Consider the following 24,837-nt stretch of genomic DNA (forward strand, 5'->3'; position numbering starts at 1 on the left):
TCAGTACCTGCACCATTGCTGCTCTTGCTGGGCCCAGCCCACAGAGCCACCCCATGGACACAGGGTCTGGACCCTTGTTAATGCTGCAGTACGGCCACTGGAACTCCTGAAATAGTGCCACAAACCTGCCACCAGGGCAGATTCTGCACAGTTCCTGTCCCTTTGTGTGACCAGCTTTTAGATTCAACACTAGGACAGGAGTCCGGTTGGCAGAGCCTGTGTTACAGACCTCCTCTCTAGCTGGGAAAATGAGTATCCGACCTTCTCAGCTTTTTTTTTTTTTTAGCAGAAGGTGACCTTGATGCGTAGAGGATTCCCCAAACAGGACAGTGGTCACCAAAGGCATGATAAGTGCCCACTGCATCACCCAAGGACGTTACCGCCCTAAGCCTGTTTCCTCATCCATAAATGGGGCTAATGGCGGATCCTACGGGTGGGACTGATAAAGGGGCAAAGGAACTGTTGGGTGTGAAAGGCCTCCCCTGTGTTTGGCACACAGCGGGACGTTATTTTATGGTAAATATCATTATTGGTGATTTGATTTTTTTTTTCCTAATGTCCTATAGTCCCTGAGGTCCCCAAACTTTGGCATCTCGATGCCTCTGGTTTCTATCTGCAGGCTGTGAAATGGTGTTCCACTTGTCATATCTGAGCACATCGACACGTTTTGTAACTCACAGAAAGGTCTGTTGAAGGGGTCTGCCTTTCCCCTCAGTGGTCAGAAGTCTGTGAAAGAGTCCAGAAGTTCCCCAAAAACCCGATTTACATTGTCAGGGAAAGGCGGTTTTTGGAAGAGACACTTGTTAGCTCTAAATATCATTGGAATTAACTCAACACATGTTGGATTTAAACTTTTTATTTATTTTTAATTTTTTTCTTTCAGCATTTAATACCTTTTCTTGACTCAGTGGCAAAATAAGGGAACATCTACTCAGTCAAGCAAGGCACCTCGTCAGAAAGGAAATCCAGAACGGTGATGCAGGGCCCCGGGTGACAGGACCGGCTCCTAGCACCTGCAGAGCAGGGACCCCGCCTTTATGTACATGGTGGTACCTCAGCCTGTCCTCAGGAGCCCTTAAAGGATGCTTCCTGAGTCATCTGCATGAGTTAAAAACAAGACCCTCAAGTCCTTTTATTTGCTTCCTCTTCACCACCCTGTCCCCCTTCTCTCCTCCATGTCCAAACCTCCATTTAGCGAAACACAGCGGGGTGCAGCTCAGGGGGAGCACTTGCCTAGCCTGTGCAGGCGCTGGTTCCACCCCCAGGTGGCAATAACAGCAAAACCAGACCTGGAGGAGCCTGGCCCCAGAGAGACCCCACTGTGGAGAAGAGTAGAGTTTAGGCCTCAAACATTCCAAACCTTTTTTTTTTTTTTTTTAAGCAGAAAATGTTGAAGGGAGAATACCTGTTTGGGACTTGAGCCCTCCAAGAAATGGCTTTGCCCTGGCTGGGTGTCCTTCCCCCCTGACCCTAGGGTCTCAGCAGTGAATGAAGCAGGAGGCCTGAGAGCTGGACGGCCTCAGACAGGCTGTTGCCAAAACGGCTTTGCCCCTGCCTTCAGCTTGGAAGCTAGGCCCTGGGCTCCATGTAACCACAGACAAGCCTGTCCCCCGTTCAGCTCACAGAGGGATCTGTGCTTCTTTGGGTCGGGATGGCAGGTCAGAGTGCTATCACAGAGAGGGACCTGGTTTTGAGTCCCGTCTTTGCAACTCCGGCTGTGTGACTTTGGACAAATACTGATTATTTTTGAGTTGGAAATGTTCACGTGCAAATGGACAAAATAATACCTTCCAGGGCTTTTGGGAAAACTAAACCATATGGGCTGATTCATGTGAAAGCACATTACAGAGTACTTGGTACTGACAGATGTGACATAGAAGGAAGAAAAGATGGTGGATAGTCTCCAGAGCTATTCAAAGGAGTATTTTTATAGGGAGATAAATGACCTGTGTGACCTGGGCCAGTCCTCTTACCCCATTGCCAGTCAATTTCAAAAGATAATTCTAACCCCAAGAGGGAGAGGAGACTCCTAGATCTTGAGGGTAAATGTCACACTATGTCACTTTGTATGACACAATATTTATTACCTTGTTTCCAAGATGTCATCAATTATAAGATGTATAATTGAGTCAAAAGGACAGAAAGAATAAAAAAAGAAATGGGGGACCCACCCACTGTAAGACATGTTCCGATTTCAGGATCCTTAAAACATAACCAAACCTATGTTCGTACATCATTACCCAACACCATCAGTAATTATGCTGGTTCCCATTTGCTAATTGTCTACTGGGGGCCAGGTGCTGTACTCAGGCTGCTTTACTGGGTCTTTGACTCCCACGAGGCAATTATTTCCATTTCCACCCCGCTGAACAGAGAAAGGTGGTCACTTTTCCAAGGTCACCCACCCTAAAGTAGGACTTGGAAGGCTGTCTTCTCAATCCCAAAATGTTGTCCCTAATATGCAGATTGTTCTCCCAGCTCAGGGTGAGAGATGAGCTCTCTACAGAGAAATGGTGTGTGAATGTGGAGCTCTGGATATGTCTCAGTTCTCTGCAAGGTGACCAAGAAGGACGGAAGTAACAGAGTTGGAATCTAATCCATCTCCAAATAAGGGTCGCTGGAGGGAAGGGGTTAACAGGACTGTCAGGGCTGTTTAGAATCCAGAGAAATGAGACAGTGTCGGGCCAGTCCCCCTGGAGCCCGAGGAAGAACCCTGACCAGCCACCAGGCTCATCCCAAGCCCAGGGACAATGGGACAACATTCACCTCTAATATTCCTCGAGGTCACCCTACTCCTTCTGCTGACGCTTTAATAACAAAGCAGAAACTTTTGAGAAGAATTCTGTTTTCTTTTTAACTTTAAAGGGGGAAAATATGCTGACCAATCATCATGAGCTAGCAGGCTAGCGGTCACCCAGTCCTGGAACAGGTTATAAATTAACAAGTTGGTTTTCTGGTTAGTTAGTCCAGGTTAGTTCCCCTGTGCCTGATGAGGGGATTCAGTGTTTTGCTCTGCAAAGCTGTGCCCAGGGCACTTCATCTGAGAAGACTCCGGGACACTCTCAGAAGCACTCCTTGACCCATAACTCCTGACCAGAAGAGTCAGGACTACATGTCTGCCTGTCTGTCTGTCTGTCTGTTTAGCTAACGTGTTTGTGGGCAGAACGCCAAACCCACATCCATGGGTTCTCAGTGTAGCGCCACCTCATCAGATGACACAAAAACGTTGCACAGCTTTTGGGAGAGCGGCAGTGGGGACGTGGGCGCGGGTGGGCTGGGTCAGGCCAGAATGAGGTTAAGGACCCCCTGAAGCCACAGGGATGCGTGGAAGATGCCTCTGTCCACCCGACCGGAGGGACTCGTGGCAAAGCCGCCAGAGAAGTGTGCTGCTGGGTCTCCACTCTGCAGAGAGCTCCCTGGGCAGGGGCAGAGACAGCGCAGGGCAGGGGTCACCGGGTCTCCACGTGGACATCAGCCGGGCCGAAGGTCACCGCTGTAGGCTGCTGGCTGCTGTTGCTGTTTGGGTCCAGGGCAGAAGGGGCAGCCGGCTTGGGGCCCTTGGGCTCCAGCTCCCGCCTGATCCTCATTTTCCTGTAAAGACAGGGGCACGTGTGGCAGGGTCTTCTCCCTCCTGCGGCGGGGAATGGGCTGTGACTAGGGTGCTGGTGAAAAGGTTAGTGCAGATCATCACGAAGTCACGCGGCTTAATTGCTGACCACAGAATTTCACAACTGGAAAGGACCTCAGACATCAGCTAGTCGGAACCTTCAATTTTTTTGTTCAACTTACTTATTTAGTTTTATTGGCTTATGTTAATGAATGAGTAAGGTGTCAGACGAGTGGCTATATTCACAACAAAATGAAGATGTTACCTGTCTTTTGTTCAGAGGTGTAGTGTGAATTAAACTCTGCAGCCTCATAGGCTTGCTAAGTTTATTGCTAGAAATATGTAAATGCTTATTTTTTTTTTGTATTAGAATTGAACCTGGAGTGCTTTACCACTGAGCTAAGTCTCTAGCCCTTTTTTTAATTTTTAATTTTGAGATGGGGTCTTACTAAGTTGCTGAGGCTAGCCTCCAATATGCAATCCTCCTGCCTCAGCCTCCCGAGTTGCTGAGATAACAGGCAAGTGCCATTCACTGTTGGGCCCAACTTAAAAGCTTTTTATGTCATTGGGAATGTATTTAAAAGGTATATCCTATCTTCGCTTCCTATGCCATAAAAGTCAATAATTAACAATTAGGAATTCTAACATTTACATGATATTTTATCTTGTTGACATAAGTGTTTTTTAAAAGTTTATATCCTCAGTGAAGTTGCACAAATATTCTAATTAGTACCCCAATGCACTTCACTGATTTACCAATTGTTAAAAAGTTATCCCATTTGGTTTCTTCTCTGATCAGTCTTTTTTCTCTCTCTCTTTGCATGTGCTCAGAGTTCTTAAAAATCATGAGCCCGAGGTAGACTGATCACATGACTTCGGTCCTTTAGGCTCCTATAAAGAACAAGGGCCTTCTCCAATATGTTCCCAACTCAACCATCCCACTCTGAGATCCTTCCAAATTTTAAAGATCATGGAGTGGAGACACAGGTTTTGACAGCACGAAGATGCACCCAAGCCTCCATTTCCAGCCCACACAGCAGCAGGTGGGCAGCAGGTGGTGAGTTGGGGTGTCCAACCAATGTCAATCTGGGAGAGGGACCCAGAGCTCCAGCCACAAAGGAGAGGAAGGGAGGTCGACATCGGGGTTTGACTTGATGCCACTTCTTGGTTTGGGATAGACCCAATTTCTTCACTTCCTGTTATTGTTGCTATCGTTATGGTTTAGATATGAGGTGTCCCCCCAGAGTTCCTCTGTTGCTGCAGGAATCCCCAGAGGTGACACGGCTGGATCATGAGAGCTGAAGCTAATCGGTTCGCCCTGGTGTGACTAAACGGTGTGGTGGCTGTAGGCTGGCAGAGGCAGGTCACTGGACTGTGCCCCGGAAGGGTCATCATCCCTGCAGACCCTTCCCCCTGCTCTGCCTCCCAGCTGCCAGGGGGTGAGCAGCTTCCCTCTGCCACGCCCCTTGGCCGTGACGAATGGACCCAGCTGACCACGCACTGGACCTCTGAAATTTATAAACTTGAAATAAACTTTTCCTGCTCGAAGTTGTCAGGTGTTTTGGTCACAGCAACAAGAAGCTAAGAGTGGTGACTACACGTAACGGTGGGCATGTTCTCTCCGAAACCAGAAGGACAGGTTTGAATCCCTCCTGGGCCCCTGAGGGCTGAGCCACCTTGAGCATGTGACTGGAGCCCAGCTCCTGTTCCCGCACTGAAGGGGACAAAGCCCAGGGCCCCCGTACCTGTTGTACATCTTCAGCAGGGTCAGAACCACGGTGAAGATGACGATGACAACCACCACAATGGCGGCCACGATGGCTCCAGAACCTGCAGAGGGGAGAGGAGCCAAGGGGCCACTGGCGCTCAGACGAGCGGAGGGGGAGGCGCCCTCTGCGCCAGGGAAGGGGGACGCGGTCCTTCAAGCCCTGTTGGTGGGGAGGTGTGTGGCCACTCTCCATGTGGCCCTGCCCTGGGATCAACAGGGAGGGACCCGGACATCCCCCTCTCGCCTCCTTGCCTAGGACACCAATTTATATTTGAATTTAACGTAAAGAAAGATAATATTTTAGTGTAGGTCTTTGCCAGGCAAAATTGGAGACTTACTTATACCAAATATTTGCTTATTATTTGTCCAAAGGTCTCATTTAAATGCGAATTCCAAAGTTTATCCAGCAACCCTACCACCAAAGGTCAGTTGGCAATGTTGGGCAGCTGTCACAACTTGGGAGCAGGGGACAGACGAAGGAATTGTGACTAGCACCTAGAGGGTGGAGGTCAGGAATAATGAGAACCATCTTACGAAGCACAAGACAGCTCCCCACAGCAGAGACTATCCAGCAGAGGTTGAAAACCTTAATGAAAGTCTCCACACGAGACTCCACAGGGAGGGGTGGGCCACGTTGCCCTGTGGTGGGTGGCTGCCCTGCTCCTCCTCAGTCCCCTTCTGCTCTTTCTTCCTATGAATATTTGTACATGGTTTTCGCTTTGTTTTGACTTTAGTAAACCTTTTGGAAAAGCATGATGTACATTCACAAAAGTACAAATCATAAGCGGGGGGGAATTTTCAGAGTACATACACGTGTGTAAAGAGCCACCCTGTCAAGACAGACCAGGATCCTGGGAGGCCTGGCGGATAGATTTTTCGGATATAGGATGACCAAGTTATTTTTAAAAATTAATGGAGATTTAATATGCACATACATGGTCTCATTGGTAATGTAGACACAGGGAGATGACCCGTGGTTCTTAGGTCAATGAGGTCTTTTTCCTCCTCCATTTTAGCTTGTATTTATAATTTCAAAATTATCTACAAAAAAAAAATCACATTACTTTTGTATTATTGAAACAAGGAGAGGGTGTTTTGCTGTCTGTATCACAGGAAATGTTTGAAGCTGTGCTGGGGCTTCTAAGAATACACTAAGGGGCTGGGGTTGTGACTTAGAGTGTCAGAGCGCTTGTCTAGCATGTGTGAGGCACTGGGTTCGATCCTCAGCACCACATAAAAATAAACAATAAAGGTATTGTGTCCACCTGCAACTAAAATATATATATTAACAACAACAACAACAACAAAAGAATAGACTTGGCTTTGGCAGAGTTTGGAGAAGAGACAGTGACGTTCTGGATCACTCCTTGGTGACCCCAGGGCAGAGTCATATTGCGAGTGGCCATGCCCCAATCCCCCCAGCCCCAACAGGGCTTGAAGGACCACGTCCTTTTAGTTAAGAAAAAACAGGAGCATGCCCGTCTGACCTAGGGATTGTAGAGAGGGCTCGGCAGGCCTGCCCACCCAGCAAGTAGCAGGATAACTTGGGGGACCCCCACCCTGAGAGCGACTCCTTCTGGGTCTCCAAGGAAGAGACGCAGCCTGTCATTCATCCAGCCGCCTGCAGGTACCGCAGCCTGAAGCTGTCACTGGGGAAAACTGTACTTTCGTGTGGGGAAGGCTGTCCCTTAGGCGGAGGTGTGAACAGTTATACACACAGCCAACTGAGGTGGCTGAGAGGGTCCCCTGCTTCTCCTTATATAATCAGTTGGTTTTCTGAAAGAGCTATCTTCAAATTTTTCATTCTGGGGACCCCTTGTTCCTGGCAAGTATCTCCCCAAATATGTCCTCCTCCATTAATTTACTCCCTTATGAGTTGATGGGATTTTTTGGTGGGGGTACTAGGGATTGTACTCAGGTTCATTCGATCACTGAGCCACATCCTAGCCCTATTTTGTAATTATTTAGAGACAAGGCCTCCTGAATTGCTTAGTGCCTTGCTTTTGCTGAGGCTGGCTTTGAACTTGCAATCCTCCTGTCTCAGCCTCCCGAGCTGTGGGAATTATAGGTGTATGCTATTGCACCAGAGGCTGTTCTAAACTTTTATGTGGATTATCTGTTTGAGTCCTTATGACACCCGTGTGTGGCAGCTTCATTAATATCCCCATCTTACTGATGAAACTAAGGCCCCAGTCAGAGGTTGTGTGCCCAGGTCACACAGCCGGCCAGGGGTAGGCAGGGACTGAGACCCGGCACTCCATCTCCAGAGCCCATGCTCTGGACTTCTGCACCAGGAGCTGGCCTGGCACTGGCCACCCAGCCCTCCCCAGCCTTCATGCCAAGGTGGCCTTACTCTTGTACAGGAAGTCTTCTCTCCTGGTGGTCATGTTCAAGAAGAAGGTGGCATCTCCCAGAGTGGTGGCTGTGGTCATCTCGATCCTGGTGAGAACAAAGAAGAAATTTTGCCTAAAACCCGAATAAGCCATATTATTTCTTTTAGTCTTTATCTGGACGACTGTAGAATATTCCAGCATGCAGATTCTTTTTTGACAGCCAATGAACCCAGGGCACATTACTAGACACCCCCTGGGGGTGTTGAAAATGATACATAGGATTCCTAAAGAGTTTCATTCTTCCAAGAAGTTTCAATTCACTCAATGATGTTCATTCAACTCCTTCTGTGCTTCAAAATATCTAAATTGATCTTCTAGAAACCCTGTGAGGTAAATTATTGTTGCTATTTTACTGATGAAACTGAAGCCCTCATAGTTATATGGAGCCCAAATTTACCCAGTGGTATTGAACCTGGGGTGTCGACCTCCATTCCATCAGGCCTTTCTTCACCCCGCAATAAGGACTGAAATGGTGCTTTTGCATTTAGGTTTTTTTTTTTTTTTGGTACCAGGTTTTGAACCCAGGGTTGCTTAACCATTGAGCCACATCCTCAAAGTCCCCCCCCACACACACACAGTTTTTTTAACTTTTTATTTTTGTGATAGTATTGTGTTGGGTTGCTTAGGGCAATTAACTTGCTAAATTGCTGAAGCTGGCTTTGAACTTGAGATCCTCCTGCCTCAGCCTCTCAAGTCTCTGGATTATAGGCGTGTACCACCAGGCCTGACAGAAGTTTTAATACCTAAGGAAGAATAAAAGAAGAGAGGAAGAAAGATGAAAACTTTAGCTCCGGTTAAGTTGTCAGTCATATAAACCATTGGCAGTGGAAAGCAATTTACTGGACAAGATATATTTGAACAAGCCTTGAAGGCTGGCATAATTTGAGGACCAGAGGAGAAAGAACAAAGGTGAGAAAACCCTTAATGGGAAGAGAGAGATTGAATTTTGACCATCTGCCCTGCAAGAGTGTCTCTGTCTTCAGCACCTCTGAACACTCACTTACCCTCTCCATCACTGGGAAGCGGCTGTACTCCACGTTTGGCTATGGAGCAAGGGGAGGCTCAGAGTGGTAAAATGATTTTGCCAAAGTCACACAGCGAGGAAGAGACAGAACTCAGACTTAAACATACTCTTGGAGTGTACAATGTATATTGTTCCCCCCCCCCTTGACACCACAATGAATCAAAATTCACAATACTAAACCGGGCGTGGTGTTTGTGCATGTAACCTTACCACTCAGGGGGCTGAGGCTGCAGGGTCACTTGAGTCCAGGAGCTTGAGATCAGCCTGGACAACACAGAGAGTCCCTGTCTCAAAAATACGAACAAAGACTCATAATCCTGTCACACTGGAGGGGTGAATCCAGAGTGTGCAGTTAATTCGATGTAACGCCACCAGAAGAAGCAGGTGAGATTCTTGACCATGAAATACAGAGCCCACAATGATAATTATAGGAATTTTAAAAAAGGGGAGGAAATAAACCAGGGTTCTTTTTTTTTTTTTTTTTTTTGAGACAGGGTCCTGCTACGTTTCCCAAGCTGACCTTGAACTCCTGGGCTGAACCCTTTCCTGCCTCAGCCTCCTGAGTGGCTGAAACTGCAGGCGTATATCACTGTGCCCAGGTACACATCAGTTTGGTGTTTGTTTGTTTGTTTTTTTTTTTGGTACTGGGGATTGAACTCAACCACTGAACCACATCCCCAGTCTTATTTTGTATTTTATTTAGAGACAGGGTCTCTTGAGTTGCTTAGCACCTTGCTTTTGCTGAGGCTGGCTTTGAACTTGCAATCCTCCTGCCTCAGCCTCCTGAGCCACTGAGATTACAGGTGTGTGCAGCTGCACCCGGCTACAAATCAGTTTTTTTGTTTTATTTTTAAATATTTTTAGTTGTAGATCGACACAATACCTTTATTTTATGTGTTTAGTTTTATGTGCTGCTGAGGCTCAAACCCAGTGCTCACATGTGCCAGGCAAATGCTCTACCACTGAGCCACAACCCCAGCTCCCCCATCTCTTTTTAAAAATTTTTATTTTGAGACAGGCTGGTGCCCACCTGGAGCTCCTCCTGCCTGGGAGTACAGATATGTGCCTCCACGCTGAGCAGAAGTATTTTCTAAATTACAAAGATTAATATAATAGGATCCCATGTACTCACCATTCAGATTTAACAAATATTTATAGTTCCCATTTTCTTCAGTTCTTTTCAGATTTCAACAAAATTGAGATGAAGTTGAAGTACCTTTTCTATCTCAATCTCATTTTCTCCTTTCCCCAAGAAACTGTGACCTTGACCATTAGGGATATTCCCATCAAAAAAGCATAGTGTTTTCCACCTACGTATCTATCCTTCACCATTCTGCACAGCAGGGCTCTGCACACTTACTAGATGAAGGTCAAGCACAGAAGCCACCATCTGAGCACCTCCACCTGCCACTATGCCAGGAGCTGGGGAGACGCTAGTGAAATCCACTCCTTGCCTTGGGAAATTCAATCCTGGGCTGGGTGGGGAAGAGACTGTCTGTTGGGTTTGCTTGGATCACTCTGGGCCTCAAGAAAAGACCTTCTAGGGGGAGGCTGTGGCTGTGGCTCAGTGGCAGAGTGCTTCCCTAGCACGAGTGAGGCCCTGGATTCAATCCTCAGCACCACATAGAAATAAATAAATAAAATAAAGGCATTGTGTCCAACTACAACTAAAAAATAAATATTAAAAAAAAAAGGAAAGACCTTCCCACCTGCGCATGCACCTACACCTGGCACAGAAAGCACTTCTGGGCTTCCCATCCTATTTCCAGCTTCTTGGCTCTGACACCAGGCTCTGCTGAAGGGCTGTGACGGTGGACATGCCATCAGTCACTGTGACAATGGACCACGCCATCTCCCTGGCATGGCTGGGCTGCTGTCCGGGGCTGGGCACCTCCGGCTCCCCCCCATGCCCCACAGTGGGCCTCCCTGAGAATCCCGGCCACTGGGTGCCAGCTCCCCACTCTCCCAGCTCTGATGGAAACAGGGGTCAGCCTTCTACTGCCCGCATCCACTGGGTCAGGCCATTTGCTCCCAGCCTGGGGACTCTGGTGACTGTGGCCTGCCCTGGGGGCCTGGCAGCTTCACAATGGCCCCCTGCTGCCAGGCCCCCCAGATCCACAGGAAGGGTTCTGCCTTCACCTGCAAGTCCAGTCTGTCTGTCTGTCCCTCTCCTCGAGGACCTAATCCTCAGATGCCCACCAGGAAACCCCGAGGGGCTCTGCCTGGGCCCCACACCCACCAACCTGTCTTCCCACCTGGCCTTCTGGTCTCCCAGTGCCTTAAACAGGCCCAGCCAGCCATGCCCCGGGGCCAGCGCCCTGGGAGGACGCCCACCCCCAGAGCTGAGCAGCCCTGTCCTCTCCTCCCACAGCCGCACTGCTCTGCGAGAACCACCTCCAAGCCTGTGTCGCAGTCGCTCGTCTTGCATCGCAGTGGACATTAGTAAATATCTGCTGAGCTAATTAAGATGGGGATCTGGAGCCCACCTCAGGGAGAGACCCGCTCTCACGGACAGCCGTCCACCCCAGCGGGCAAAGGGTGTTAGCGCGCATGTGCTAAACCTTCTGCTTCTACCCTCCACAGCATCAAGCAGAGAAGACTCGCCATTGATGCTTGCTTACAATTCCTTCCAAAAACAGAAATGCAAACAGGTGGCCCCTGATCAAGGGTCACTCTGGGAGAGAGACGTGGCACAATCACTGGATAACCCAAACTGTGCCTGCGGAAACATCCACGGGAAAACCAACAAGCCACAAAGGACAGAAGCCACCACCTGAGCACCTGCCACAGCCAAGACCTTGTGCCAGGTGTTTCTCATCCATGCAGTAATTGTGAGAGCTGGGGATGGAGCCCCGGGCATCTACCACCAAGCTACACCCCCGGCCCTTTTAATTGTTTTTTGAGATAGGGTCTCTCTAAGCTGTCCAGTCTGGCCATGGACTTGTGATCCTCCTGCCTCAGCATCTGGAGTTGCTGGAATTACAGGTGTGTACTACCACCCCTGACCTTTCCCCTTGTTTCAGCTGAGGACCCCAAGACCCAGAGCTATAAAGCTTACTCTCCATGCTTATATAGTTTGGAAGCTGCAGAGCTGGGGTATGAACCTGGCCTTGCAAAGCCTGGGTCCCCCCACCACCCTGCCCCTGATATGCACACAGCGGGGTCCATTAGTAGTCACTGAGTACACACACACACACACACACACACACACACTGACCCGCAATGCAGCCTCCTAGGCCACAGGACAGAGACTCCTTTCCTTTGCAGGTCCTTTAGGGGCGACCTCCTGGGCACCGACTTCCAGGTGCAGACTCTCTCTCGAATGGGCCCAGTTCCTCCTCTTTCTGGGAGAACAGTGAGCAATCCCCGAGCAGATCTTGCCTCATCTCGGGACCGAAGGCTCTCAATTACATCTCTGTTCCTGCCACATCAGAGAAGGTGGGAGGGGGGTGGTGGAACATCCATGGCCAAGGACGTGGGTGTTTTCATGTGTGGGACCTCAGCGACTGTTGCCAACCAAGTGAAGTCCAGCAGGGGAATTTTAGAATCAAGTGTGGCTGAGATCAGGGTCCATGGTCACAGAAAACAGGGAGGGGAGGCCGTTTTCACTGACAGAGGCTAAGTTAATGATAATAATGTATTTATTATGTGACAGGTGCTACACCTTACATGCAAACTCTCATTTAATGCTCAAACCTATCCAGTAACGAGGGCACAATCATTGTGTTCCTGCTACAGATGGGGGCACTGAGGCTCAGTGCAGAGAAGATACCCCCCTAAGTCCACAAGGCTAATATGAAAGCCCTGGTGGGACTCAGGTGGGGTCTGATTTCGCAGCATCTTCTCCATCGATCCTCACTGGGCTGCCTCCGGGGAATGCACGAGGTAGAGATGCCCTGAATCAACGTGGGGCCTTGGCAAGAAAACCCCACTCAGGTTAGAGTTCAGCCAAGAGTCATGGCCCTTGTCCTGGGCCCCTGACCTTGACTATGACCTGACTGGAGCTGGTACTTGGCCACATTCTGGACTCTGCCTTCAGCTGAGCCTTAAGCACATTTACAGAATCTGCAAGGAACTCTTGTTCACGGGGTTGTTGACAAATGGCCTTGTGTGGGAGGTCAGTTTGGGAAGCGGTGGAGGGTCATGAATGTTTACTTGTTGACTCATTCCTCGAGTACAAGAGCCATCTGGGAAATCAATGCTGCCAGACCCCCTCTCCAAAGTACCTTGCTAGGGCACCCCTCTCACTTTGGCTTGCCTTACAAGTTCCTGTCTGGGTATGACAACAAGGACATTGCCAACCCCAGCAGACACCCCCACAAAGTACCAACTGCAATTCAGGGCATGAAGGCCCTCGACCTGCCAGAACATTGGGGTTGACTTCTGCCAGTCACCTGAGAGATTCGAGGTACCTGCCTTGATCTTCCCCATACACCGGATCCTCACTGCTCCCCAAGTGGCCCCTTGAGCTGTTGGATGCTTCATCAGAAAACTGACCTTCATGTTGGCACCTCGTGATTTTTAAAAATTCAACAGTGACATTTTATTTTTCTGAAGTTTATCACTTTTACAAAGCAAAAAGCAGGTATTAATCCAGCAGAACTGATAAAAGTTCTGTGCCAGCGTTCACATAAGTCAGTGATTAGGACACTGGTAACCAGTGTAAACACTAAACACTTTGGTGCCTTGTGATTTTCACCCATTGGTCCCAATTCTTTTTCCATCTCTTCTACATGACAACCTGTCAGTCTCCAGAGCACTTCTCTGTGGGGAAGGTTGAACTTGCTTGGATGTTAATTAGGACGGCTGATATCAGCCCAGCAATTCTACCTCCCACCAGTAGGTGGCGGAAGCAGTTGGTTGTAGGGTGGTAAACATCCTGTTGAACCCAAGCTTGCTAAAGTGAGGGGTTTTCTGTCTCTTCAAAACCAGCAATTGTAGTTTTTCTGATGTTTTTCTTCTCTGTCATAAATAGTCCCAGCTCCTCAAACAACTCATTGACAATAGTGTCCCTCAGGGGTCCCTCATTCTTCTATTCAACATCTCCCTTAAATACGGTAAACGGTATGCATGACGTCAGAGGGAGCCTGACATGTTCAGAATGACATTTCTCTTGAGACTTCTCAGACCTGAGTGTGAATTCTACTGCTTACTAGCTGCATGTCCTAGGTCAGCTTTTTTCACCTCTCGATTTTCTGATCTGTAAAATAGGAATTACAATAGTCACAACCCCACAGGGACATCATCTGTGGCTGTCACACTGGGTTAATATGAATAGCCCATCAGCCACCCCAGAGCACTGCTCATCTGCGCCCCGTTGACCACCCTGAAACCCTTTTTCAGACTTACACTTGCTTATGAGCAAACAAAGCCCTAAGGTCTGCAAGTAAAGGGAGCTTCTTAGACGGCAAAGTGCTCTGGAAATTCAAGGCAAAGAGCAGCATCATGGGTGGTGACAGTATTATGAGGAGCTGTTGTCCGGTGACCAGGACTCCATTCTATACTTGTGGAAATGGCTTTGGGAAGTCTAAGCGTAGGACTTTCCATTGGCCTTCGTTGGCCTCCACCTTGCTGATTTGGTCCCTCGGGAGTGAAATTCCAGCTCCTCCTGGGAGGCTCTTGAGAACAGTGTGGTGGCAGTTCCCATGTGGCAGTGTGGTCACAGAACACATTGTGGAGGAGCTTGTGACCCAGTGAGGGCTTTGGGGTCAGGAAGACCTGGGTTCCAATCTTGGCCTGACCAGTGACCAGCTCCATGAGCCTCTTCTCCAGGACTCCGGTTTTCATCTGGAAACTGGGTTAACGTGCCCTGCCTCCTCCTGGGGTGCTGAGAACCCATGAGCTGCCACCACTGGCCAGCACAGTGCCTGGGGGGTAGTGGCTGACAGGTCAGGGTCTGTTGCCTGTGCCCCTTCTCCTCCGACTCCCGTCTGAATGCTCCCTGCTCCTCCTGGGAGCTCCCTGTTCTCCATCTGGTTATGCACATAAACAGGTATAGACCTGTTTTGGCGCGGTGTCCCGGGAGGGGCTCTGAGGCAGTTCACCAGGTCTTCCAGAAGCTCTGAATTTCCTCTCTTCCACTGAGGACAGAGGCAGAGCCAATCGTGACGCTCCCCCAGGGAGGCAGGAAATCCCACTGGGAGTAGCAGGGCCCAGGAGCTGCTGGCTGGCGGGGGAGGAGCAAGCAGCAGATTTATGACTTGGGATGAGAATCAGGTGGCCAGGATTCCCTTTGCCACCCACCTGCCATGTGACCCTGAAAGGCCTCCTCCTCCTGGACCTTGGGTTTGCTGTCTGCAGAATGGCCCAGTGTAGAGATAATCTTGAAGGACCTTTCCAATCTGTGGTTCTCTGGCTCAGAGCCGCCATTCATAGCTTAACTCGAGAACCACTGTTTCCCAAGAGTTATGCTTCTGTGTGTCGACCCCGGCTGCTAAGAGAGGGGAGCCAGCGGGAGCAGATCAACCTGGAAGGCAGGAAACCTTCCCGGAAGGCAGTGGACACTAGAGCAATCTGAGCACTTCCCAGGGGGTTTTGAGTAGGCAACAGAGTGCCTTGGAGTCCTTAGGAATGAATCTCCAAGTCTACTGGGGGCATAGTACCACGCTGCCCAAATCCGACACACCATTCCCTGTCCATAGCTGTGGGGTCTCACACCACCTCATCCACACCCCCATCTGTCCTGTTTGTTTGGGGCTCTGTCCCAATGTGTGTCAGAACTTTCAAAGTTGAAGTCTGAATTCTGCTGACTGCCCTTGAACTTGAGTCAAGCCAGACACAACTGGATGCAGAATAATGTTCCTATGGCTGGTTCTCAGAAATCAGGAAGCACATGTTACGCTCCATGTACCCACCGTGCTTTCCTCCTCCCATCCTGATGCCCCACCCACCACCGTCCATCCTCCCACCTGTCCTGCCTTGTCATTCATTCAGCCGGTGTCCGCCACATGCTCAGCACCACGAGGATTGGGGGGCTCAGTCAGAGAGGAGGAGCAAGGGAGCAGTTTCCTTCCAGAATCTTTCCCTCCGTCAGTCTTTACCGGACATCTTCCTCCCCATGCCGGCCCAGCTCTGATCACAGAGATGGGACGATTAATATTCTAGTGAAGAACTAGAAGGGGAAGGAGAAGGGGTTCTGGAAGTCTCGGTTCCAGGCCCGCCTCATCTCAGAGGACTTGTTGACTTGCTCGGTTTTAGATGGTGCTTGAATATCCTTCGTTTCTCTGATTTTGTGGCTTATGTTGTGAGGAAAGGGAGCTCGAGGAGTCTCTACCCAAGACCTGCAAATATGATGAGCTCACACTCAAGAGCCATAAATAGAGGTCCCAGATGAAAGCGGTCACAAGGCGCATTTTGCCTAGTGCCAAAAGGGCAGCACAGGCTGTGCTGGGAGTCCGTGGGAGGAAGGGGCCGTGGGCGTCCTGGTTGGGACTGGCAAGAACTGGAATGTGACCTGGGGCTTCCATTTGCCCCTCAGCCTTTGGGCCTAAGCCAAGGGCCCGGTGCTCAAGAGTTCTCAGACTACATACGAGCTCCCCGTACCTCACCAAGTGTCCCACTGTCCCTGGGGGTGGGCAGGAGGGAGGGAAGGCACCCCAAGTTCTAGTTAGAAAGGGAGGGAACTAACATGCAGGCAGACTCAAGGTGCCAGGAACTTGGGTTTTATTTCTATTTATGTTCTCTGGGAGGCTTCTTATCTCCATTTTTCTGGTAGGAATAAGAGGCTCAGAGAGGTTCAGCGATTTGCCCAAAGTAACAAGTGAATGGAGGAGTTGAGAATCCAGCTCAAGTGGCCCTTCCACTTCCACACTGTCCATGGCTGCAAGGCCTCCAGGAGGTCAGCAGGATTGCTGGGGCACTCTGAGGGTGGGTGGCCCTGCTGGGAAGGACTCTGCTCATTGTTCTTTCTACCTGTTGATATTCTGAGCCCAAGGGGTAGAGCAGGCCTCAAGGATAGCAGGGCTTCCTAGGCCCGGCACTGCTGGTGTTGGGTCTAGATAATTCTTTGTCGCACAGGGCTGTGCTGTGCATTGTAGGACACTTAGTCGCATCCCGGGCCTCCGGGAGGCCAGAAGCATTCCCCGTTGTGACGAACCCCTGGTTGAGAACCACTGGAATAGAGCCACCAGACCTATTCTAAACCTATTCCCAATCTCTTCCTCCAAGAAGTTTCTAGACAAGAAGGAACACACTCAGTCTGTTCTTACATCTGTGGATGAACAACCAGTAACAATGATGATGCCGATCACCACAACACAATAGGTGCCATTTAACAAGTGCTTACTGTGTACCAACTACCATGCTAAGTACCGTCAATGAGTGCTTACTGTGTACCAGCTACCATGCTAAGTACCGTCAATGAGTGCTTACTGTGTACCAGCTACCATGCTAAGTACTTTACAAATACTTTATATATATTTTTCCACAGATATTTCCTTATTTTACAGATAAGGAACGGATGCTCAGAGAGTTAGGTAACTTGCCTGAAGTGTCTGTGCTAATATATGCCAAGGCTAGGATAAATTAATTTCCTATTGCTGCTCTAACAAAGGTCTCCAAATTTAGTGGCTTAAAACAACACACTTTTTTTTTTTTTGTATAGTATAGTTAGAGGTCGTATGTCTAAAGGCAGTCTCAGTGGGCTAAAGTCAGTGTCCGCAGGGCGGGTTAGGGTTAGGGTCCCCTCTTCAGGAGGCTCTGGGGGACAACCTGTTTCCTGCCTGCCCTGCTCTGCTCCTTCCTCGGTCGTCCGACCAGCAGGAAACACCTTCCCCTCTGTCTGAACGCGGCTTCCACTATCACATCTCGTCTCTCGGACGCTCAGACCACCCTCTTACAAGGACCTTTGTGATTCTATCAATCCAGGGTCATGTCCCCATCTCAAATGCTTAAATGAATCACATCTGCACAGTCCCTTCTGCCTTATAAACTAACGTATTCCCGGGCTGCAGGGACGGGGACGTGGACATCTTTGGCCTACTGTGTAGGACTTGGGGTCTTCTCTGAACCTAAGATTTGTGGACCCCTGCTTCATTCTTTTCCTGGTGCTGGGGAAGAAACCCAGGGCCTTGCCCACCTAGACAAGCTCTCAGCCACTGAGTTGGATCTGACATCAGCAGGGGCGACTGGCACTGGCTGTATCAGGAGAGAACCTGAGAGCAGGAGCCAACCAAGATCCCGGGCCCTGGCCAGCTGGGGCAGGGTGTGGGCACGGCTCGGGAGGCCCCTGGGCAGGCAGACTTCTTCTGGGCCCGGTACCTGTCCTGTAACCTAACTTCACATACCCCCCCACCCCCATTCCTCTGCCCTGAGGTTGGGATCCCCTCCCCTCCCTGGTCCCTGACAGGACCTTCCCCCTTCGCTGAGGGGAAGACACTTCCTTTCCTAGAGGTGGCCTGCACCCGGATGAAACCTTTCGCACCAGGGACGGCATTTGTGCGTCTTTTCCCAGGAAGCTCCAGAGGGTGTACTCCCTACAGGAGGGAGCAGAGAGAGGCGCAGGGGATGGGGGACTGGGGCCCCAACAGGAAGGAGGGACGTGGTGCCCCGGGCTGCCCACCTGGGGGCAGTCACTCTGAGGGAGGGGCGGGATCCGGGAACTCCACCAGGCAAGAAAGAGGAGAGCGCTGGATTTGCGTGTCTGTGCAGATGGAGAAGTGACCTGCCTTCCTGTTGGCATGTGTGTGTGTGGGGGACCACTCATGACAGAAAACCAAGCTCCCCAAGGACTTGGGGGACAAAATTCCTCCCTCCTACTAGAGCCTCACCCCTGGTTCTCTTCACCACTCCCACCTCCATCATGGCCCCAGGATGCAGCTCCTGGTCATCACAGTGTGTGGTACCCAGTCTGAAAACCAGAGTCCACTGCCCTCTGCCTACTAATGGGGACACCGAGGGTCAGTGACGCACCCAGGGCCACGCAGGGAGGAGGTTTATCTGCGACATTTTTGAGAGTTCCTTCTGATTAATTTAAAACAAGATCAGTGGGAGGCTGAGGCAGGAGGGTCACCATTTTGAGGCCAACCTCAGCGTCTCAGCAGGACCCTGTCTCAACAGGCCGGGAGGTGTAGCTCCGAGGTCGAGTGCTCACCTGGCGTGTGCAAGGCCCAGGGTTCAAGCCTTGGCACTGAGGTTTCTGAGTTACTCTGTCACCTATTAAAAGCAAGAATACGGAGATGTAATTGAGTTTTCCCAGACGACGGCCAGCAAGCTCCTTGGGGAGCTTTTATTTATCTATTTTTAAAGAACCAAGGTCAAGTCGGACGTGGTGGACCACATCTGTAATCCCAGTGACTCAGGAGGCTGAGGCAGGAGCATCCCAAGTTCAAAGCCAGCCTCAGCCTGGCTGAGGCCCTAAGCAACTCAGTGAGACCCTGTCTCAAAATAAAAACACAATACAATAAAATTAAAAAGTAAAAATAAAAACAGGCTGGGGATGTAACTCAGTGGTAAAGCACCCCTGAGTTTAATCCCCAGACCCCCCCACAAAAAAAAAAACCAAGGCCAATGTCCTCTTGCAAGTTCAAAAACCCTAAGTTTTTCCTGTAACAGACTTTCCAGTGGTCTCGCTTTTGATTTTTCTGCCTTCCCACTGCCTTCTCCAAGGGCCAGGCCAACCTCCAAGTGTTTGTTATTCAGGGTTAAGGATAAAGATGCCCCCTGGAGTATCTGCATCGTAATCAGGAATTCTAGGAAACCCACAGTCCGCAACCTTGAGGTGACAGTCCTTCTTGGAGCCCGAGTGTCCTGGTCTCCGGACCTCATCACCTTCCTGATGAACAGGGCGGCCTTGGAAGCTCAATGGAGAGACCTGATGGGGGCGAGAACCCTGACCTGGAAGTGAGGAGCCCTGGACTTGAGTCTCATGCCTGTGCCTTGATTGCTGTGTGACCTTGTGCAACTTACTCATTCTCTCTGGTCTGCAGCTTGCTCTCTGCAAAACCGACAGCTGGGACCCAGTGACCTCCCTCTTAGACTCCTTTCATCCTGTGACCTGGAGCCTCCGGTGTGACTCAGGATGGCCCGGCCCGGCCCTCCGTGCCACGTGCTCGCCCCCCAGGCCCTCCATCCTTCCATCCCTCCATCCCGGCAGGCGCTCCCCTCCCTCGTCCTGCCCACGGCGGGGCCTGGCAGGCGCGGGGCTGCTGTGGCAGGAGCTGGCAGCCGGCCAGGCACAATAGCCCCGAGGTACAGAGGGGCATTTGTCTGGGGACCCACAGCTTCATGGAACCCTGCCCTCGGCCTCCCCTTCCCCCCACCCTCTCAGATGGCAGTGCCACCTCAGCCTGGTCGTGAGATGGGACAGGGACGCTGCTCAGCCCTGAGCAGCCTGCGGTGGCCTGGGAGCTGGGAGGCCGGAAAAGACAAGGGGGTGGCAGGAAGGCAGGGAGCCCCGAGTGGGGCCAGGGGGACCCCAGCCAGGGGGGAGGGGCAGACGCTGCAGGGACAGGGCAGGGGCTGTAGAGAGAGGGACAGGGACGGGCCCTGACCCCTCACTGACTAGTGAAGAGACTGTGGGCCGGGGCTTCCTCCTCGCTGGGCCTCAGTTTCCTCAGCTGTAAAATGGGGTGACTGTCCTGCCCTGATGTTCTGAGGACTCCACTAAATAAAATCGGGGCTCGTGACGGCCGTGGGGCGTCAGGGAGAGCAAGGGTGGACCCAGGAGTCGGGTCCAAGGGCACCTCGACACCCCTGAACTCACTCTTGGGGACAGACCATTCACACTCCTCGTTGTCCTCTGGACTGAGTAAGAAAGGCTGGAGGCGCCCTGCCTGGTGCCTGGCAAAGGCCGGAGGACTCGGCCACGGCCACACCCTGATCCTCGTGGACCCTCTATTACCATACATTTTTGTGGTCTCTATTTTTTTCCAATATGAGGGAAAAAGAACTGAAACATTTTCTTCCACCTTCAAAGGACCCCTCTCCCCAATTTTAAGAGCCGCCAAACCCTCCTTGGGGTCCTCCAGAGTAAGCCTCGTCTGCTGTGCCCAGGGGCTCTGGCCTTGCTTCGGAGTTCTCTGGGTCCTCGCCGGCCCTGGGCAGTGTCGCCAAGTTCCGCTGGATGCCAGGAACCTCGTCTCTGAGGAATCCACCTTGGGCTCAGGGTCCTGGGACGCCGGTGCCCCCCACTGCACAGAGCTGAGCTCAGGGGCCCTGTTAGTGCCACCCCTCCTAGTTTCAATGTGGCTGAGCCCTGTCCCCAGAGGCAGGTGGGACCCCAGAGAACCTCGGGTCTGGGAGAGTCCAGGTGAGCCCCACGGCGAGGGGCGGGTGTGTGGCTGGGCCGGACTCTTCAGGAACCAGGGTGGTGGGTGGTGAGCCTCTGGCGCCCTGCTGTGCTTGTCCCTTTGTCACGGCCTCTGTGCCAGCAGAGGTGCTTGGGCCTTCACGCTCGTGGTCCCAGTGAATCCTCATGGCACACCATTCTGCTTCACACCCAAGGAGACAGGCCCAGAGAGGCTGGGTAACCCGTCCAGAGTCACAGAGCCACCAGGGCAGGATGGGACCCGTCTCCTGTTCCTCACAGCCCTCCCTCCCCCCTCCTTAAAGTGTTGGGGGAGGGTGGGGGGACTTTCAGGGCGAGTGGACACTGAGGAAAGTGAGGGGCGGGTGCAGGAAGGAGGTTCTGGAGGACGTGCAGGTGCGCAAGGCGCCGTGCTCCCGGGGCCACCTTTGTCCTCCCAGGTGAGGGTCTGAGCAGCGGCAGGGCCGCTGCTGGTATGTGGGCCTCCCTGTCTGGGGGACGTGCCAGGTGGGGCTGTCGCTGAACAGGCGAGAGGTCCTCGCCCCCTTGCCAAGCTGCTCAGAGCCAGTTCTGTTGACCCAGAAACCAGAGCGGGCGCAGGGCTCAGCCCAAACCGGCCCCCTTCAGGGCCCACAGAGGAAGGAGTGGCGGAGGCCAGGCCGGGCCTCAGGCTCAGAGGGAGGAGGGGGAGTGCTAGTTCCAGCCCATCTCTGTCCCCAGATCACTCACTGGCTGGGTGGGTGCTGCACCCTCCGTGTGACCCATCCGCCCAGGGGAGGACGGAGAAGGACCCACTGCAAACCTACCAGCTGCGCCGAGCCCACCCTGAGAGCCCTTAGGTGAGAAGAGTGACCGGGGTTAATCGAAACACCCAAACTCAGCCTGTTCCTTTTTGCTTTGGGAACGTGGTCCCGAGAGCTTTTAAGTGGCACCTGTGGCCCATATTGTGCAGAAGGGCACTGACGGACACTCTGCCCTTCCTCGGCTGCCTCCCCACCAACACGCACACATTCATTTGTTCAGTGCGCTCAGGGAATATTCATGAGCACACACTCGGAGCTGGAGAGCGTTAAACATGGGAGACAGAAGGAAAGGATCCCTGTGGCCTTTGAGCCACAGGAGCTTCTGAACTCTGCCTCAAAGATCCCTCGCAGCTTGTGTCGCGCACACCCACACCCTGAAACGCTGCCCTGCTTACTTTCACACTTACTTCTGGAAGGGCTTCCTAACCCTGTCTGCCTGGCAAACTTCTATCTATGCTTCAAAGCCCCCAAACCTTCACCCACTTCAAACACTTACGTCATCTAGGCCTTCACTAATTTTTTTTTTTTTAAAAGCCACCCCTTGAGGACTCCACCATCACCTCCACTCTCTCCGAGGACTCTTCCCTACTAATTTTGGGATGTCTGCAGTTTGACGATGTCATCAAGGTCATTGTCACCTCCCATCTTCCTTCCCCTCCTCCCAGGAACTCTGCCTCACTTACCCTCTTTAACTTTCTCCGCAGAAGAGCCACCGTCTGAAACCACCTAGGTTGTGACCTGTCTGTCCTCTACAGAAGAGAGGTTCCCTGCAAGGGCTCTGGTCTTCCTCCTCCCAGGGCGAGGTCCAGTGCCTGCCGCGGTTCTTGGGGCCCTGAAGGCACCTGGGATGTGCAGATGGTGGACGCTGGCAGCCGAGGGCAGGATGTGAACCACAGGCCCTGGAGCTGGATTACGGGGTTCTAATCCCGGCCTTTTCTCAGACCCCATTGACGATCATGGTCATCATCAAATCATGCAGTTAGCTATGGTGATCATCACAGACCTGTCCCCAGCTGCTCCAGCAGTGGCCTGAGCGCCCAGGCTGTGTCTGGGTCCTGCCATGCCCAGCACGTCTCAGAATCTGTCTTCCCATTGCAGAAATGACACTGACACCCACCTGCAGCTTCTGAAGCCAGAAACCTAAGGTCACCACGGTCACCGGCGCATCACCCCATCACCAAGCTCTTTCAGATGGATCTTCGTTTCCTACAGATGCCCTTGTCTCCCCGTCTTCCCCACCTGTCCAGGTCCAGGCCTCTCAAGATCTGCACCTGGTAGCTCCCTGCAGGAGCTCAGTCTATCAGTCACTCCTGCCCCAGCCCCAGGGCCTTTGCATGTGCCAGGCCACTCTTTCCTCCCCCACTGATTTCTCTGATGCTTTAGTCACATCAAATCTCCACACCGTGCCCTGTCACAGGGCTGTTTCCCCCGCTCGCTACTGGTGGTAGTCAGCATCTTCCACCAGTGACAGAGCCCCACCCAGGACTCTGAAGCAGGAGCGTCAAGGGTGCTATTAAGCCCTCCAGCCCCAGTGCCTTGAGCACCACGTGGCACATCATGGGGGGGTTGCTCTGTGTCCCACGAACGAAATGAATTCCCAGCTACGCGAGTGAGCGGAGGGTGCTCAAAAATGGACCTGCAGCCCGGGCCAGGGTGGAGCCTGGGCCAGGTGTGTGCTTTCCCCTCCACACATGGCTGCCGTGGTGACACCCGTGTGACACTGAGCACAAGTCAGCCCGGGGGCTGTGGACCTGGGGGGCGGCTGCCTGGGGAGCTGGAATCTGAGGGCACCGTGGTCACTGTGCTCCTGGGCTACGGGGTCACAGCGACCTGGGTCTGAGTGCCAGGGAGAAAGTAGAAGCCGCACCTGCCCAGTTCCCAGGGCCCAGCCCTGCCGAGGACTGGACTGTCCCCCCCAGCAGATGCCTATTAGCGTCTAAAACTTATATGTGAGGACGCAGAGGCACCAGGGGCTAAGCTCCTATCCAAGATGACCAGCTGGGAGAGGACGTTCCTTTTCTCCAAGACCCACCTGAAGTCCCTGCCTATGTCAAGTGGCCAGCCTCCCCGAGGCCCCGCCCATCCTCCCCCAGCAGGTGCCTGGTCAGCACCGGCCCACACTCTGCTGTCCGTGGCAGCCAGACCCATCTCCTTCCTTCCTCCCTTCTTTCCTTTCCGACTGGCCATTGAACCCAGGGGCGCTTAACCACAGAGCCACATCCTGGCCCTTTTCATATTTCTATTTAGAGACAGGGTCTGAGTTTCTTAGGGCCTTGCTGAGTTGCTGAGGCTGGCTTTGAACTCACGATCTTCCTGCCTCAGGATCTGACTTCAGAGTCTGGCCCACATTTTGGGGACTCGATAATCCCAGCAGCTAGGGAGGCTGAGGCAGGAGGATCGTGAGTTCAAAGCCAGCCTCAGCAAAAGTGAGGCCCTAAGCAACTCAGTGAGACCCTGTCTCTAAATAAAATACAAAATAGGGCTGGGGAGGTGGCTCCGTGGTCGAGTGTCCCTGAGTTCAATCCCTGGCACCAAATAAATAAATAAAATAGACATAAGAGCACTTACTATGTGCCAAGCACCTCTCTAAAAACTTCACAAATGATTTTTATTTGAATAGTTTGTAACCCACCTCATTCCAAAAGAACTCTGTGAGGTGAGTATCAGGGTCTTCATCTTAGGGGTGAAGAAACCGAGTTTTAGAGAAGCCAAGTAACTTGTCTGGGGTCACACAGCCAGTGAAGGTGGCAGACTTGGGTGGAAATGAGACTGAATATTCCAGAATTCAAGCTGTCACCTGTCTGCCTCACTGCCTCGGCTCAATGAGTGAGAATCACTATTATTTACCGAGATTTTGTAGGGGGGAAGGGAGGAGTGCCGTCCTAGCTGGGAGGACAGTGGGGATGAAGACAGGGCGGGGAGAACACAGTCAGGAGGGGGAGTGTAGGATTGGGGGGGGAGGGACAGTGAGGTCCCAGCACCGTGGAGCTGAGGGCCC

General features: G+C 51.8%; 1 protein-coding gene and 2 long non-coding RNA genes across 11 annotated transcripts; 2 read left to right on the forward strand and 1 right to left on the reverse strand.

Moving 5' to 3' along the window:
• Window positions 1-2,059: 2,059 nt before the first annotated feature.
• On the reverse strand, window positions 2,060-12,294 carry LOC107142115 (non-compact myelin associated protein). 6 transcript variants are annotated; one of them, XM_015485505.2, is made up of 4 exons: window positions 12,010-12,294; window positions 7,729-7,814; window positions 5,353-5,437; window positions 2,060-3,591 (listed from the first exon to the last, which is right to left on the reverse strand). In XM_015485505.2, the coding sequence occupies exons 2-4, from the start codon at window positions 7,805-7,807 to the stop codon at window positions 3,450-3,452; spliced, it is 306 nt and encodes a 101-aa protein (XP_015340991.1). In that variant the 5' UTR covers window positions 7,808-7,814; window positions 12,010-12,294; the 3' UTR covers window positions 2,060-3,449. The 6 variants fall into 6 exon arrangements, with proteins under 6 accessions (XP_015340991.1, XP_015340992.1, XP_048672033.1 ...); XM_015485506.2 differs by lacking the exon at window positions 12,010-12,294 and adding an exon at window positions 11,279-11,343; XM_048816076.1 differs by lacking the exon at window positions 12,010-12,294 and adding an exon at window positions 11,187-11,202.
• On the forward strand, window positions 3,539-5,152 carry LOC107142116. 2 transcript variants are annotated; one of them, XR_001503515.2, is made up of 3 exons: window positions 3,539-3,673; window positions 4,439-4,664; window positions 4,833-5,152. It is a non-coding gene; the product is annotated as an uncharacterized LOC107142116 (long non-coding RNA). The 2 variants fall into 2 exon arrangements; XR_001503514.2 differs by having other exon boundaries at window positions 4,871-5,152.
• LOC107142118 lies at window positions 11,060-24,326 on the forward strand. 3 transcript variants are annotated; one of them, XR_007352166.1, is made up of 6 exons: window positions 11,060-11,777; window positions 12,531-16,342; window positions 16,507-16,629; window positions 19,431-19,631; window positions 19,718-21,875; window positions 22,374-24,326. It is a non-coding gene; the product is annotated as an uncharacterized LOC107142118 (long non-coding RNA). The 3 variants fall into 3 exon arrangements; XR_007352167.1 differs by lacking the exon at window positions 12,531-16,342 and having other exon boundaries at window positions 11,075-11,777; window positions 19,431-21,875; XR_007352168.1 differs by lacking the exons at window positions 12,531-16,342; window positions 19,431-19,631 and having other exon boundaries at window positions 11,130-11,777.
• The last annotated feature ends 511 nt before the right edge of the window (window positions 24,327-24,837 follow it).

The sequence above is a fragment of the Marmota marmota genome, unplaced genomic scaffold, assembly GCF_001458135.2.
Source record: "Marmota marmota marmota unplaced genomic scaffold, marMar, whole genome shotgun sequence".
Lineage (NCBI taxonomy): Eukaryota > Metazoa > Chordata > Mammalia > Rodentia > Sciuridae > Marmota > Marmota marmota.